This window comes from Polyodon spathula, chromosome 2 (genome assembly GCF_017654505.1).
Source record: "Polyodon spathula isolate WHYD16114869_AA chromosome 2, ASM1765450v1, whole genome shotgun sequence".
NCBI classification, from domain to species: domain Eukaryota; kingdom Metazoa; phylum Chordata; class Actinopteri; order Acipenseriformes; family Polyodontidae; genus Polyodon; species Polyodon spathula.
In genome coordinates, this window is record NC_054535.1 from 108,834,711 (window position 1) to 108,851,038 (window position 16,328).

Consider the following 16,328-nt stretch of genomic DNA (forward strand, 5'->3'; position numbering starts at 1 on the left):
ATCTGAGATTGAATGATTGTTAATAATTGCTGAAGATGAAGTATCTGAGATTGAATGATTGTTAATTGCTGAAGATGATGTATCTGAGATTGAATGATTGTTAATTGCTGAAGATGAAGTATCTGAGATTGAATGATTGTTAATCTGAAGATGAAGTATCTGAGATTGAATGATTGTTAATTGCTGAAGATGATGTATCTGAGATTGAATGATTGTTAATAATTGCTGAAGATGAAGTATCTGAGATTGAATGATTGTTAATTGCTGAAGATGAAGTATCTGAGATTGAATGATTGTTAATAATTGCTGAAGATGAAGTATCTGAGATTGAATGATTGTTAATAATTGCTGAAGATGAAGTATCTGAGATTGAATGATTGTTAATAATTGCTGAAGATGAAGTATCTGAGATTGAATGATTGTTAATTGCTGAAGATGATGTATCTGAGATTGAATGATTGTTAATTGCTGAAGATGAAGTATCTGAGATTGAATGATTGTTAATAATTGCTGAAGATGAAGTATCTGAGATTGAATGATTGTTAATTGCTGAAGATGATGTATCTGAGATTGACATAATGATGTAACCACAGGTTAGGTATAAAAAGGTGTGTGTAAAGCTATTTTGTTGGAACAGGGGAATGAATGGAGATCTGTCATCTTGAAAATAGTAAACATGCATAAATGGATGGAGATGGAGGGGAGGAGGAGCTGGCTGGTACTGTTTGAGCCCAAACCTGTCCATTCGGATACAGCAGTGGAGTTTAAAATACAGTGTATCACACATGCACTCTCCTTGCTGTACAGCTGGGCTACATGGCATATTTCCAAAACACTGAAGTCAATCTTGTTGGAAACCTAAAGTTCCCAAAACTGAAGTTATGTGGTAGCTCGTCCAGGTCTTCACGAGCCACGAGAACCCTCTTACCTCAAGAAAAGAGCAGAAACTGCAGAGCAATTTTAAGATTGAAGTATGAAGAAAAGCCAGAATGGAGCAAAACTGCACCTCATACCAGGTTGGGCCTGTTCACAAGCATCGATCACAAGGTGCTGGAAAGTGTCTTGAGTGATGTTAATCCATTTAGTCATTAATAATTCACGCAATTGAAGCAGAGAAGCAGCAGAGGATCGTTCACATTCTTCTCAAATATGCTTAATTGGATTGCGGTTTGGGGTTGGTGATGCTTTGGTAAATTACACCATTTGTTCAGCTTTTCAGAGTAAATCGAGGGACCCAGGATGAACCAAGTAACAAAAGTTTACTTGCAAAGAATGCAATATCTCTTTAAACTTTCCCTGAATATATTAGCCCTGTTTTGTCTGAGGAAAGACCCATTGGCTACGTACAGCCAAGTTCATTGAATTAACTAAAAAGAAAATGGCTTTTCGTAAGGGTCATCAGAGCAATGATTCAATTACAAAACAGCAAGAATATCCCAGCCCCTCCATGCTGTGCACAAGAGCTTTTCCTTGTCAAGTGAAATGATTATTATCCTGGTCTGTTTCTGCACTGTCAGCCTTTTTACAAAATGGTACCATGAATCAGTTGCAGAACCTCCCAGGTTGAAACAAACTATATCTGTTACCATGGCAATCCTTTAGATATAAATATTAGTGTTTTTGTTTGATCTCTCCCATTCTGATTACTGTTCTCATCCCTCATCTTTTTGTTTGCAGAATTGTATGGGGTTTATTTTTTCCAGAAGTTTAGGCTTTACTATGCCCTCATCGACTCTAAAATAAAACAGCATCTCCATTTGGGGAAGTGTGTTAACCCTTTGCACACAATCAGCAGGATTGTTTAGGGCTGGATTTAGAAATAATACATTTTTGGCCACTTATCTTGACTCTCACACTGCAGGAGGTAAAGAGGAAGTGGGGCATTAGCGTGGATTGGATCAAACTCATAGCAGCCCAGCTGCCTGCTATTGATTGGCACAGCTGTGTGTGTAACAAGCAGCGGTGTCTGTTTTGTGCAGTGGTTGAGACACTTGCTTGCAGTGTGTGGTTGTCGGTTTGACGCTTGCTTGTAGTGTGTGGTTGTCGGTTTGCTGTTTGCTTGCAGTGTGTGGTTGTTGGTTTGCTGTTTGCTTGCAGTGTGTGGTTGTCGGTTTGCCGTTTGCTTGCAGTGTGTGGTTGTCGGTTTGCTGTTTGCTTGTAGTGTGTGGTTGTCGGTTTGCTGTTTGCTTGCGGTGTGTGGTTGTCGGTTTGCTGTTTGCTTGCGGTGTGTGGTTGTCGGTTTGCTGTTTGCTTGCGGTGTGTGGTTGTCGGTTTGCTGTTTGCTTGCAGTGTGTGGTTGTCGGTTTGCTGTTTGCTTGCAGTGTGTGGTTGTCGGTTTGCTGTTTGCTTGCAGTGTGTGGTTGTCGGTTTGCTGTTTGCTTGCAGTGTGTGGTTGTCGGTTTGCTGTTTGCTTGCAGTGTGTGGTTGTCGGTTTGCTGTTTGCTTGCAGTGTGTGGTTGTCGGTTTGCTGTTTGCTTGCAGTGTGTGGTTGTCGGTTTGCACCCAGCCTCAGCTCATTTGCATACTGTATACTCTTTCTGTTTGTGTCTTTCTTGAGTTCTGAGTTTTCTGAGTGAGGAGCGCTACAGAAAACAAACACTTATTGCTCTAGTAGTGTTGCATGCTGCTCTATATGATTGATGCTAGTGGTCCTGCCTGTTTACCTTTCAGACTTTGCCATGAATGACACATGTAAAGCAATGTAAAAGTTAAAGCGAGGTAGACAGTATTCAGGTCCTGGGGACCTGTTCTAGTTACTGTATTTCACCTTGAGCCAATTCTCAGTGTCCCAGGGGGAAGCAGCTAGGTGATTAGTTGCACCTGTGCTATATATGCTGTACATAGAAGCTATTTATGAAGTGTGTTCTGTTTAAGGCTCTAAACCCCTCAGGAATGAATTCAATAACACATTTTTTAAAAGTACATTTTTTTTAATACTATAGTATTCGATAGCAGTAGCTAAAACAATACAGTTTACAACATACTGCTGCATATTGATCACTAAAGTGGAATTCTATAGTATTTAGTTTTCCATTTTAATTTGCAATTGCACACCAATGAAACCCCCCTGGGGAAAACAAGCCTCTTAAATGAAATAATCAAAAATACTGTTCAGTCAAGTGTGCAAAGGAAAAACAGCTAGATTTATTGAAATGTGTTTTACACCAGCATTTTAATTGGTTTCCTTGCTCTGACAAATTAAAAGAAAGGCAATGCAATATATCCATATGCAGAAACTTTGCATTATTAAAACTTACTGTGTGCTGATTAAGAATCGAGTGACAAAATAAAACGAGTCTAACAGAAACTCAATTTCTCCTGTGTTAAATGACTTCCGAAACCAAACCAAAGCATCACAAAATAGAATATTCTTGAAATATTCTGAAATTCTTGAAATAGAAGCACTCATGAAACAGATTATTGGAAGTATTGGAATACTTGTTCTGGATGATCTCCCCACACACAACAATGCTTTACATGCATGTCTTTGCTTGCTGGTATAATGATTCTCTATAAGATGTGTCAGTGCTGTCCTACATATTTTATATCCTCTATTATGACAATGATTCATAACCATACTGCCACTGTAATAGTTAGCCATGCTTCGCCATGGGGTACAATGAATGACAAATGCTTGACTAGGCATTTCCTTGCATGCTGTTTTAATGCTCGTATTGCTTTACCATGCTTCTCGTGGGTACCTACACTGTACTGCACTTTCACCCTGGTCACTATATCACAGTAAAAACAATTACAAGATGATGAATGGTCCACCTGATTGCCAGTGTTATGGAAGGACTAGGCCGGGTTTCACACAGCGTCACACGACAACAAAAAACAAGCAATGAAATAGAAACAAAACTTACCTTTTTCAATGGACATGTCAGCAGTGAAATATCCACACAAGAAGGTCAGCATATCAGAGAAAAGCAGATTAGATCCATGGAATAGTATGCACAACTGCTTTATTACTAATTTCCAGAATAAAACACTGAAACCATTTAATTTAAATATACAGACAATAACTGGTTCACTCTTTGCAAAGCTGAGTTCATTCATTCATTAAACATCTCCATTTGGAAAGTACTTGGTTGAAAGTTTAGGGCCCCTGAACATGTCTCAATACCTCACTGTCAAAAAAGAAAGCCTCTTTACCATTTCTGTAAACAATGCGTTCCCCTTACAGAATCCACAACATGTAACCCACAAGTAGTTTACAGTGTTTGTCATGCTCTGAAACTGCATTCAAAGACAGTCCTAAACCAGACAGTCCAGATTTCTATAAAAGCAGCTGCAGCTGAACATTTACTCCAGCGAGAGAAACCCTCCACGTGTTTCAGATAAAACAGGATCAATGGAAATGTAAACTCGGGATTCATTGAAGCAAGTGTACCTGTATCAGCTTCAGTGGTACTAGATTGATCAAAGTGGATGACATGACCAATGTCACAACAGTACCATTGAATATTGGTAACACAGTATGCATTCAAGCCAAAGGACGGGCCACTTTAAGATAACTTTTTTGTTTTTTTTGTTTTTTTTACTTGATAATTTTATTTTATTTTATGTTTTAAAAGCAACCCCCATTAGAACAAAAAGAGAGAATGCTGACTGAATGCATAATCTGAACAGTACCTCCTTCATGTGATTCAGGACAGTTGCTGCAGTTACTGCAGTTTGACATGCCTTTAAAACACGTTCACTCAGAAACGCAAGGTAGCTTTGTCCTATATATAAATGTACACAGAGCCCTCGACATCAGAACCGTGTAAAACAGTCTGAGCTAACTGAAGATCAGATTTAGAATTAAAATATAAATACATAAATAACAATATATAGAGAGTACACAAAAATATGTCTGACAAATAAACCAAGCAAATCCCTGTGTTCATTCAAACCCAGGAAAGCAAGCTATTTATTCATACTGGGAAGCATGGCAGGTCAACAGGTATCAACCAAGGTAAATACCTTGTTCTCAAACCAGCAGCGCCATTTCAGCTATTCTACAGCAGCCCACAACTCTCGTGCAGTGATCCCATCAGAACTGAACAATCCAGAAGGACCCTCTTTGCATCTAGAGGCATTCGCTTTGAACCGCTCTGGTTCAGGCTGGGAGGGTCATGGTTAAATGGAAAGAGACATTCATTTAAAAGACTCACAGCAAACAGACTGAGTGAATCCTACCTTGTAATGCAAATATTGTTTTATGAACGAGTGTTTAAAGCAGAGCTGCACAGCCTGATTATTTCATTATTCGGATCGCGCTCTGCACAGGCGAGGGTCATTGCTGTTGACTGGGCTCCTTTCCCATTCCAGTGAAACAAGTGAAGAAACAGCTGCTTCAATGTGTGTGGACTGCTTTCTCCACACAGTGTAAGAAAAGCAATGCCATCACAAATCCAAGCAGCGGCTTCTTCACTTGTTTAACTTTCAATTGTAAATTGGCCCAGTCAACACCAATGACCCTCACCTGGCTGTCAGTACCTGATTTCTGTGGAGCGCTCAATACGAATAATCTAATAACCCATTCCTGCAGCAGTCCTATGAGACAGGGCTACCAGTTTCCCAATTTGGTATTAACCTCTACACTCCCATGACAACGCAACTGTGCCTCAGAAGAAATCTGCAGACACCGAACCAGAGCTCTCCAGACACCAGGGGTTGGTTTGAGAGCCTGGTTCCCAGCACAGAGAGACATGAACCCAGGGTGACTCACGCTCAGCTCGTGCTCCTGGCCCAGCATCATCACACGCTGGTTGACGGTTCGAAGCAGATTCTTCAGGATCAGCTGAATGTGTCCACGCACCTTCCCCTGAATGAGATGGTAAAAAAAAGACAATACAATACAATGGCACTGTTATATCCCACTCTTCATGTCCCAAAGACTCAGACCATTTCAACCATCTTAGAGGACTCATCAGTTGAGCAGTGTTTTGTGATCTCAGGGAAGAAAGTGAATCATCAGGCCCTAACCCCAATCGTAATAGAAGGACCATTAAGGTAATGAGAACAAATTTAAGACACATTTTTGTTTTATTAAAGCCCATTTTGATTGATTGATTAAAGTTAGATTTTCATAACCCTTTTTTATTAGTTGGTTTCTTTTGAAAGTGCCTAGAAGTTTAATGGACACAACATTTTTATTAATCCGTCAAAGCAGGTTTTCAGTAATTCAGATGTTAAAGCCTTGAGAACCGCTTCCTTTTACATTCAGAATAATACAGCACATTGTTAGATATTGTACACATATTATCTTGATACATAATTCATATACCCTCGATATATTTCTATTTTTTTTAGATATAGACTAGAATAAAGTTACCATTGGTCCTCCTATATGTCATGAAGCTGTGACAGGCTGGTGAGTGGTGTGATAATAAACAACAAGCAAACACACTGGATTCTTTCAAAAATGTCCCTGTTTAATTAAAGTTCTGAATAGATACAAAAATAAATGAACTTGCCCCTATAGCAGCAATGGCATAGGGGAACCCAAACACACTCCTTTACCACGATCCTCCGAACACGAAACTGTGCTCTGTATCCTGAGTGAAAGTGAGCACACTGCTTTACCACGATCCTCCGAGCACGAAACTGTGCTCTGTGTCCTGAGTGAAAGTGAGCACACTCCTTTACCACGATCCTCCGAGCACGAAACTGTGCTCTGTATCCTGAGTGAAAGTGAGCACACTGCTTTACCACGATCCTCCGAGCACGAAACTGCGCTCTGTATCCTGAGTGAAAGTGAGCACACTCCTTTACCACGATCCTCCGAGCACGAAACTGTGCTCTATATCCTGAGTGAAAGTGAGCACACTCCTTTACCACGATCCTCCGAGCACGAAACTGTGCTCTGTATCGTGAGTGAAAGTGAGCACACTCCTTTACCACGATCCTCCGAGCACGAAACTGTGCTCTGTATCCTGAGTGAAAGTGAGCACACTGCTTTACCACGATCCTCCGAGCACGAAACTGTGCTCTGTATCGTGAGTGAAAGTGAGCACACTCCTTTACCACGATCCTCCGAGCACGAAACTGTGCTCTGTATCCTGAGTGAAAGTGAGCACACTGCTTTACCACGATCCTCCGAGCACGAAACTGTGCTCTGTATCCTGAGTGAAAGTGAGCACACTCCTTTACCACGATCCTCCGAGCACGAAACTGTGCTCTGTATCTTGAGTGAAAGTGAGCACACTCCTTTACCACGATCCTCCGAGCACGAAACTGTGCTCTGTATCCTGAGTGAAAGTGAGGCAGGTGTCCCTGCTGCACTGTGCTGTGAGGTTTGTGATTGTCAATCAGCTGACCACTGATTCTACCAGTCTACTGGGAAGCATACCGCTCACCTTACACAGCGCCCTTTCTGGTTGGGAGGGAGATTTTCTCTCTTTGTCACAGATGCTGATTTTAACTACTTTAGCTGCAGGACATACACAGGTACAGGATGTCAATAAAGAAAGCCCTGGCAGTACCATGGCAGCCCTGTGCACATCAAGGTGTGCCGGCTACTCTATGGGGTTTCTTTCAGCCTGGTCTGTTAGTATGCAGGCTGTATGGGCTGTAATGGTGCTGTGGAGTGTTTGTTTTGCAGTCAGAGGGGTTATAACTATAATGACTGTGATAATAGCAGCATTATTGATGGCCTCCGTAGATAAGATCATGAGCTGATTAGATAGTCAACTGGCCAATTAGTTAATTAAACTAATCCATCTGGAAAGTAAGTGTATGCAAGGCTGCAATTTGCCTTTGTTACAGAGAGGGAGGGGGGGGGGGCTGCAGCTTGTACAGGAGCTCTAAGCCAGTTGCCGCTCAAAGCAGCCAAACACTTATTTGTTTAAAGCGCAGAAGAGGCAAAGGCCACTTTGTGGTTGTGTTTAATCGTTTCTTTTTTGTATGATTAAGTGTGCTTTGGTGCTTCAAACCCATTTCTTTTTGCTTGTGTGATCATTGCTTGTCTGGCTGCTGGGATGGCCTTCCACACTCATCCATGTCACACAACATGCACTCCGTTTCCAGTAAGTACCCATCCAGTGAAGACCACTGCCGAGGAGCAGCTACTGATGTGAACAGGGAGGCAAAACTCCACATTATTTAGGAAGTACTGGGCTAGAAACTGATAAAATGCTGGAGGCTATGACTTCAAAACTTTATTTTGTTCAATCGAATTCATTAATGAAAAGAGTTTGCAACTCTGAAAGGAGCAGGCTTTGTATCTGGGCTCAGTTTCACACATGGGATTAGATGTCAATCATTTTCATTTCTGTTAGAATATAAATAAGGAAATAGGTAAATAAACCCACACGCTGAGTTCTGATCTAAAAAACAAGCACAGCTGCTACACCTGCATCTCGAGAGGGATCTCAGGCAGCACCCCTTCAAGTTTCTGACTGCCTGACAGAGAAGTTTGATTGGTTGGCAGATGGCTGTTAGATTGAGGGGTGCTTTGCACTTGGGCAGACTTTCCTAATTAAGCAATAAAACACAAGAGCGGGAGATGCTGTTGTGAGATTGCATGCAGACATCAAGCTGGATTCTGAAATTCAAAGGGGTTTCTTCATTCCAAATGCGAGTTTATTCAGAGTGTAATGACTTATTTTAAATCCGTCAGTAGATGATGCTGATTAACCCATTTATTGCCGGAACAGATGATTCTCCTCTTACACATCTTTTATTTTGATGTTATTATTCATGGGTGAAATTACAATGCCTCCACTAAGAACAACATATATGCACTGTTGCATTTCTTTATTTATTTTTGCTACCATTTTCTCAGGGTGCTCCTGTGTCTTATAACTCTCCCTTTAGATTCCCTTTTTTTGTCAGTTCATACTATATGATTAGAAAGCTGGCACACAAAGTCAAAGTTAATACTAAATAAAATGATTTGTGATAAATTACTTCCACGGGTAAAATAGTTTTGTCCTTCCACACACACACACACACACACACATTTTATCTATCTATCTATCTATCTATCTATCTATCTATCTATATATATATATATATATATTATAGCGTTATATATATATATATACACACACACACACACACACACACACACACACACACAGTGGCTCTCAAAAGTATTCACCCCCCCCTTGGACTTTTCCACATTTTATTGTGTTACAACATGGAATCAAAATGGATTTAATTAGGAGTTTTTGCCACTGATCAACAAAAAAAAAGTGCATAATGTTAAAGTGAAAAATAAAATCTACAATGTTTTTCTAAATTAATTACAAATACAAAACAGAAAATAATTGATTGCATAAGTATTCACCCCCTTGAGTCAATATTTGGTAGAGGCACCTTTGGCAGCAATTACAGCCATGAGTCTATTTGGATCAGTCTCTACCAGCTTTGCACATCTGGACACTGCAATTTTTGTTCATTCTTCTTTGCAAAATTGCTCAAGCTCCATCAAGTTGGATGGGGACCTTTGTTGAACAGCAATTTTCAACTCTTTCCACATATTCTCAATTGGATTGAGGTCCGGCTTTGACCTTTTTGTTCTTAAGCCTCTCCAGTGTGGCTTTGGCTGTCTGTTTGGGGTCATTGTCCTGCTGGAAGGTGAATCTTCTCCCAAGTCCCAGGTCTCTTGCAAAGGGGGCGAATACTTATGCAATCAATTATTTTCTGTTTTATATTTGTAATTAATTTAGAACAATTTGTAGATTTTATTTTTCACTTTGACATTATGGACTTTTTTTGTTGATCAGTGGCAAAAACTCCTAATTAAATCCATTTTGATTCCATGTTGTAACACAATAAAATGTGGAAAAGTCCAAGGGGGGGTGAATACTTTTGAGAGCCACTGTGTGTATATATATATATATATATATATATATATATATATATATATATATATATATATATAATATATACACACACACACACACACACACACACACACACACACACACACACACACACACACACTAAGTGTACAAAACATTAGGAACACCTGCTCTTTTCATGAAATAGACTGACGAGGTGAATCCAGGTGAAAGATATGATCCCTTATTGATGTAACCTGTTAAATCCACTTCAATCAGTGTAGATGAAGGGGAGACAGGTTAAAGAAGGATTATTAAGCCTTGACACAACTGAGACATGGATTGTGTATGTGTGCCATTCAGAGGGTAAATGGGCATAGAAAAGATTTAAGTGCCTTTAAACAGGGTATGGTAGTAGGTGCCAGGAGCGCCGGTTAGAGTGTGTCAAGAACTGCAACGCTTCTGGGTTTTTCACACGCAACAGTTTCCCGTGTGTATCAAGGATGGTTCACCACCCAAAGGACATCCAGCCAATGGCAGGCCAGTGGCTGACATGAATTGTGCAGAGCAACAGAAAGTCCAGTACAACATTGGTGCCAAAAGACCCATAAAAGAATGCACAACTCGTCGTACCTTGACACGAATGGGGTATGGTAGCCGACGACCTAACAGAATTCCACTTCTTTCAGCAAAACACAAGAAACTGCGGTTGCAGTGGGCTAAAGAACGAAAACACTGGACACTGGAGGATTGGAAAAACATTGCCTGGTCTGATGAATCCCAGTTCCTGCTGTTTCACGCTGATGGATATATATATTTCTGTACATATAGGAAGAACATACAGCAAGGCATTTCCACTGTGCCGACGGGTCTCCCAAAATGAAATGTCACTCCTGTCCGGATGAGATTGAATTATTGTTGAGACGCTAGAGGAGATGGAGGTGCGGCTGTAGACATACAGCTCCGTTCCAGCTGGGAAGGTTCCAGACTGCTAACCTCAGTAAAACAGAGGAGTGCTCAGTCGCTCTGGTGCTGTAAACTCATTCACCTCCGTCTGTGCCAGGGACATGCAAATGTGCAGTTTCAGCCTGGATCTTTTTACATTTTATTATTTACTTGGTTCTGCAGCGTGTGAGATTAATGAAAGTTAAAAGTGCTGCTGATTGCATTATTGATTGACAGAGGAAACTGTGTTCCAGGGAGCTGTCCTATCCACAGCACTGCACTGAGATACTGAGTCTGAGATAATGTCTGATAGGGAACACCGAGGGGTACTCTTTCTCATGTTCCAGACCTACCTGAGGTCTGAACTTGCTCCATCTACCCCAGTATGACTTATAGACTTCTTTTGAACTGTGCTATATAGTCTTGTGCTGCACCAAGCTATACTGCAGTGATGGAAATAAGACTCCCATTGCACAGCACTTTAATCCATTCCTGGTTTTAGAATGAGTTTACACTTTACACTTTATTATATGGAATCATTTTGAGCTGGGCTGTACTGTAAGGTATTGTATTATAATGTATGCATTCTATTGAGTTGCTCTATATTGTAAAGTATTTGCATGATGTTCTACAGTACAAGACAGCACTGCATCCTGCTGAATTGCACATGCATAACGCTGCGTACTGTAGGTTTGCACTGTGTTACGTTGTCTGGTGCACTGTACGGCTGACTGGTGCTTGCTTTGTGCTGTTCTATAAGATTTTAATCTCCCTAATCTCACTGACAGGGTTCACCCTTATGAAAGTGGACCATGGTAAAAGCACAGTGTAATAAATCACAGTGAAGACATGGTAAGCTAAGTTAAACATTGGAAAGCACAGATAGGTATGGTAAAGTATGGGAAGCTACGGTGTATGCTCAATATACCCTCTTATAAGAGCATTGTTAGGCAGTATTGCATAGTATTGCACTGCACACCCACCATGTCAGGCCTGTGCAGGACCTCCAAGATGTTGCTCAGCAGGTCAATGCAGGTCTCTTCCTCTGACCCGTTGAATATTAGCGTCTTCAGCTCCTCAATCATCATGGGCAGCAGGGCATCTCTGCACTCTGGGGTCAACAACACAAAGGGGATCACACACGTGGCCAGGTCTGTCTACCTGACATTTGCATTGTTCAGACCACATCACTGTGGTTGTGGGTGCGTTCTCTTCTAAAACAACTTCAACGTTGTATATTTCTATAAATAATAAACATTTGATACATGTTGCAATGAATCTGTACCTTAGTACATTGAATTGAATGGAAATGCAAACTGCAAACCCTTTGGTTCAAAGGCTAAAGTCTTACCATTCAACATAAACAGCGACCTCTGCCCTCGAGAGGTAAGAAGGTGTCTTATTCTGACGTCAGTATTATTTACTCATCAGCCACTAGAAGGAGGCCCATTACAATTTACACTAACCACACAGTAGCTAAACTTTGTTACATTACACTTTGTTATATGTAGCAAGCAATTCTCTAACATGATAATAACTGAGAATCTTCCAATGGTTCCTGCCTCCCAGTCCCTCAACTCTAACCACTACACCACACTGCCTCCCTCACAGTCTCTCAGCTATAACCACTGGATCACATTGCCTCCCTCCCAGTCCCTCAGCTCTAACCACTGGATCACACTGCCTCCCTCCCAGTCCCTCAGCTCTAACCACTGGATCACACTGCCTCCCTCACAGTCTCTCAGCTCTAACCACTGGATCACACTGCCTCCCTCCCAGTCTCTCAGCTCTAACCACTGGACCACACTGCCTCCCTCCCAGTCCCTCAGCTCTAACCACTGGACCACACTGCCTCCCTCACAGTCTCTCAGCTCTAACCACTGGACCACACTGCCTCCCTCCCAGTCCCTCAGCTCTAACCACTGGACCACACTGCCTCCCTCCCAGTCCCTCAGCTCTAACCACTAGACCACACTGCCTCCCTCACAGTCGCTCAGCTCTAACCACTGGATCACACTGCCTCCCTCCCAGTGTCTTAACTCTAACCACTGGATCACACTGCCTCCCAGTCACTCAGCTCTAACCACTGGACCACACTGCCTCCCTCACAGTCCCTCAGCTCTAACCACTGGACCACACTGCCTCCCTCACAGTCCCTCAGCTCTAACCACTGGACCACACTGCCTCCCTCACAGTCTCTCAGCTCTAACCACTAGACCACACTGCCTCCCTCACAGTCCCTCAGCTCTAACCACTGGACCACACTGCCTCCCTCACAGTCCCTCAGCTCTAACCACTGGACCACACTGCCTCCCTCACAGTCTCTCAGCTCTAACCACTAGACCACACTGCCTCCCTCACAGTCTCTCAGCTCTAACCACTGGACCACACTGCCTCCCTCCCAGTGTCTTAACTCTAACCACTGGATCACACTTCCTCCCTCTCAGTTTCTCAGCTCTAACCACTAGCTCACACTGCCTCCCAGTCACTCGCCTTTAACCACTAGGCTACACTGCCTCCCAGTCTCTCAGCTTTAACCATTAGGCTACACTGCCTCCCAATCCCTTCACTCCAAACCACAGCGTCTCACACAGCCCTCCTTATTCAGATTCTCCAGTCTTCTTCCCAGGCTGTCAGCTTGAGAGCTGAAGTTTGTTAATAAAACAAATACTGAGAACATCTGTTCATTTGGCAGTGTCAGGCAAAGCTGCCCATCTTCCCTCATTACTGCAACTAACTGCTTTAATTAGGAAGAGTTTATTACAGATCAAAAACCAGCGAGGTAAACAGACTGGAAAACAAGCACTGTAATTATAGATATGTGTGTGTGTGTGTGTGTACCTGTATGTGTGTGTGTGTGTGTGAGTGTGTCTGTGTGTGTACGTGTGTCTGTGTTACTGTGTCTGTGTGAGTGTGTGTGTACCTGTATGTGTGTGTGTGCCTGTATGTGTGTGCATGTGTGTATGAGTGTCTCTGTGTGTGTACGTGTGTCTGTGTTACTGTGTCTGTGTGAGTGTGTGTGTACCTGTATGTGTGTGTGTGCCTGTATGTGTGTGTGCGTGCACCTGTATGTGTGTGCATGTGTGTATGAGTGTCTCTGTGTGTGTACGTGTGTTTGTGTTACTGTGTCTGTGTGAGTGTGTATGTACCTGTATGTGTGTGTGCGTGCGTGTACCTGTATGTGTGTGTGTGTCTGTGTGGGTGTGTGTGCGTGTATGTGCGTGTTTGTGTGTGTGTGTGTCTGTGTGTGTCTGCGTGAGTGTGTGTGTGTGTGTGTGTGTGTGTGAGTGCGTGTACACATAAGAACATAAGAAAGTTTACAATCGAGAGGAGGCCATTCGGCCCATCTTGCTTGTTTGGTTGTTAGTAGCTTATTGATCCCAGAATCTCATCAAGCAGCTTCTTGAAGGATCCCAGGGTGTCAGCTTCAACAACATTGCTGGGGAGTTGATTCCAGACCCTCACAATTTTCTGTGTAAAAAAGTGCCTCCTATTTTCTGTTCTGAATGCCCCTTTGTCTAATTTCCATTTGTGACCCCTGGTCCTTGTTTCTTTTTTCAGGCTGAAAAAGTCCCTTGGGTCGACACTGTCAATACCTTTTAGAATTTTGAAAGCTTGAATTAGGTCACCACGTAGTCTTCTTTGTTCAAGACTGAACAGATTCAATTCTTTTAGCCTGTCTGCATATGACATGCCTTTTAAACCCGGAATAATTCTGGTCGCTCTTCTTTGCACTCTTTCTAGAGCAGCAATATCTTTTTTATAGCGAGGTGACCAGAACTGCACACAATATTCAAGATGAGGTCTTACTAGTGCATTGTACAGTTTTAACATTACTTCCCTTGATTTAAATTCAACACTTTTCACAATGTATCCGAGCATCTTGTTAGCATTTTTTATAGCTTCCCCACATTGTCTAGATGAAGACATTTCTGAGTCAACAAAAACTCCTAGGTCTTTTTCATAGATTCCTTCTCCAATTTCAGTATCTCCCATATGATATTTATAATGTACATTTTTATTTCCTGCGTGCAGTACCTTACACTTTTCTCTATTAAATGTCATTTGCCATGTGTCTGCCCAGTTCTGAATCTTGTCTAGATCATTTTGAATGACCTTTGCTGCTGCAACAATGTTTGCCACTCCTCCTACTTTTGTGTCGTCTGCAAATTTAACAAGTTTGCTTACTATACCAGAATCTAAATCATTAATGTAGATTAGGAATAGCAGAGGACCTAATACTGATCCCTGTGGTACACCACTGGTTACCACACTCCATGTGTATGTGTGTGTAGCTGTGTGTGTGAGTTGTAATGCGTGTGTGTCTGTGTCAGTGTCTATGTAATTACCAATGGGTCCCTGCACAGTGTGTGTGTGTGTAATGTGTCCCTGTGTGTCTATTGTGTTACTAATGGGTCCCTGCACAGTGTGTATTGTGTGTGTGTCCCTGTGTGTGTGTGTCTGTGTGTGCACAGTGTGTGTGTGTGTGTGTCCCTGTGTGTGTGTGTGTACTAATGTGTGTGTGTGTGTGTGTGTGTGTGTGTGTGTGTGTGTGTGTGTGTGTGTGTGTGTGTGTGTGTGTGGGACCCTGCACAGTGTCTGTTGTGTGTGTGTGGGTCCCTGCACAGTGTCTATTGTGTTACTGTGTGTGTGTGTGTGTGTGTGTCTATTGTGTGTGTGTGTGTGTCACAGTGTCTATTGTAATTACTGTTACTAATGGGTGTGTGTGTGTGTGTGTGTGTGTGTGTCCCTGTGTGTGTGTGTAATTACTAATGGGTCCCTGTGTGTCTATTGTAATTACTAATGGGTCCCTGTGTGTCTATTGTAATTACTAATGGGTCCCTGTGTGTGTCTATTGTAATTACTAATGGGTCCCTGCACAGTGTCTATTGTAATTACTAATGTGTCCCTGCACAGTGTCTATTGTTACTAATGGGTCCCTGCACAGTGTCTATTGTAATTACTAATGGGTCCCTGCACAGTGTCTATTGTAATTACTAATGGGTCCCTGCACAGTGTCTATTGTAATTACTAATGGGTCCCTGTGTGTAATGTGTGTGTCTATTGTACTAATGAGTGTTAATGTGGTCCCTGCACAGTGTCTATTGTAATTACTAATGTGCACAGTGTCTATTGTAATTACTAATGTGTGTCACAGTGTGTAATTACTAATGGGTCCCTGCACAGTGTCTATTGTAATTACTAATGTGTGTCTATTGTAATTACTGTGTCCCTGCACAGTGTCTATTGTAATTACTAATGGGTCCCTGCACAGTGTCTATTGTAATTACTAATGTGTCCCTGCACAGTGTCTATTGTAATTACTGTGTGTCCCTGCACAGTGTCTGTTGTAATTACTAATGGGTCCCTGCACAGTGTCTATTGTAATTACTAATGGGTCCCTGCACAGTGTCTATTGTAATTACTAATGGGTCCCTGCACAGTGTCTATTGTAATTACTAATGAGTGTGTGCACAGTGTCTATTGTAATTACTAATGGGTCCCTGCACAGTGTCTATTGTAATTACTAATGGGTCCCTGCACAGTGTCTATTGTAATTACTAATGGGTCCCTGCACAGTGTCTATTGTAATTACTAATGGGTCCC

General features: G+C 42.0%; 1 protein-coding gene across 1 annotated transcript in view; it reads right to left on the reverse strand.

Annotated features, from left to right (window-relative positions):
* Positions 1-16,328, reverse strand: part of LOC121327399 (dedicator of cytokinesis protein 2-like) — a 457,752-nt gene that overhangs the window by 307,965 nt on the left and 133,459 nt on the right. The window contains exons 26-27 of the mRNA XM_041271445.1: positions 11,705-11,832; positions 5,717-5,812 (exon numbers count right to left, since the gene is read on the reverse strand). Coding sequence (XP_041127379.1) covers positions 5,717-5,812; positions 11,705-11,832 — 224 coding nt within the window. The remainder of the gene's footprint in view (positions 1-5,716; positions 5,813-11,704; positions 11,833-16,328) is intronic.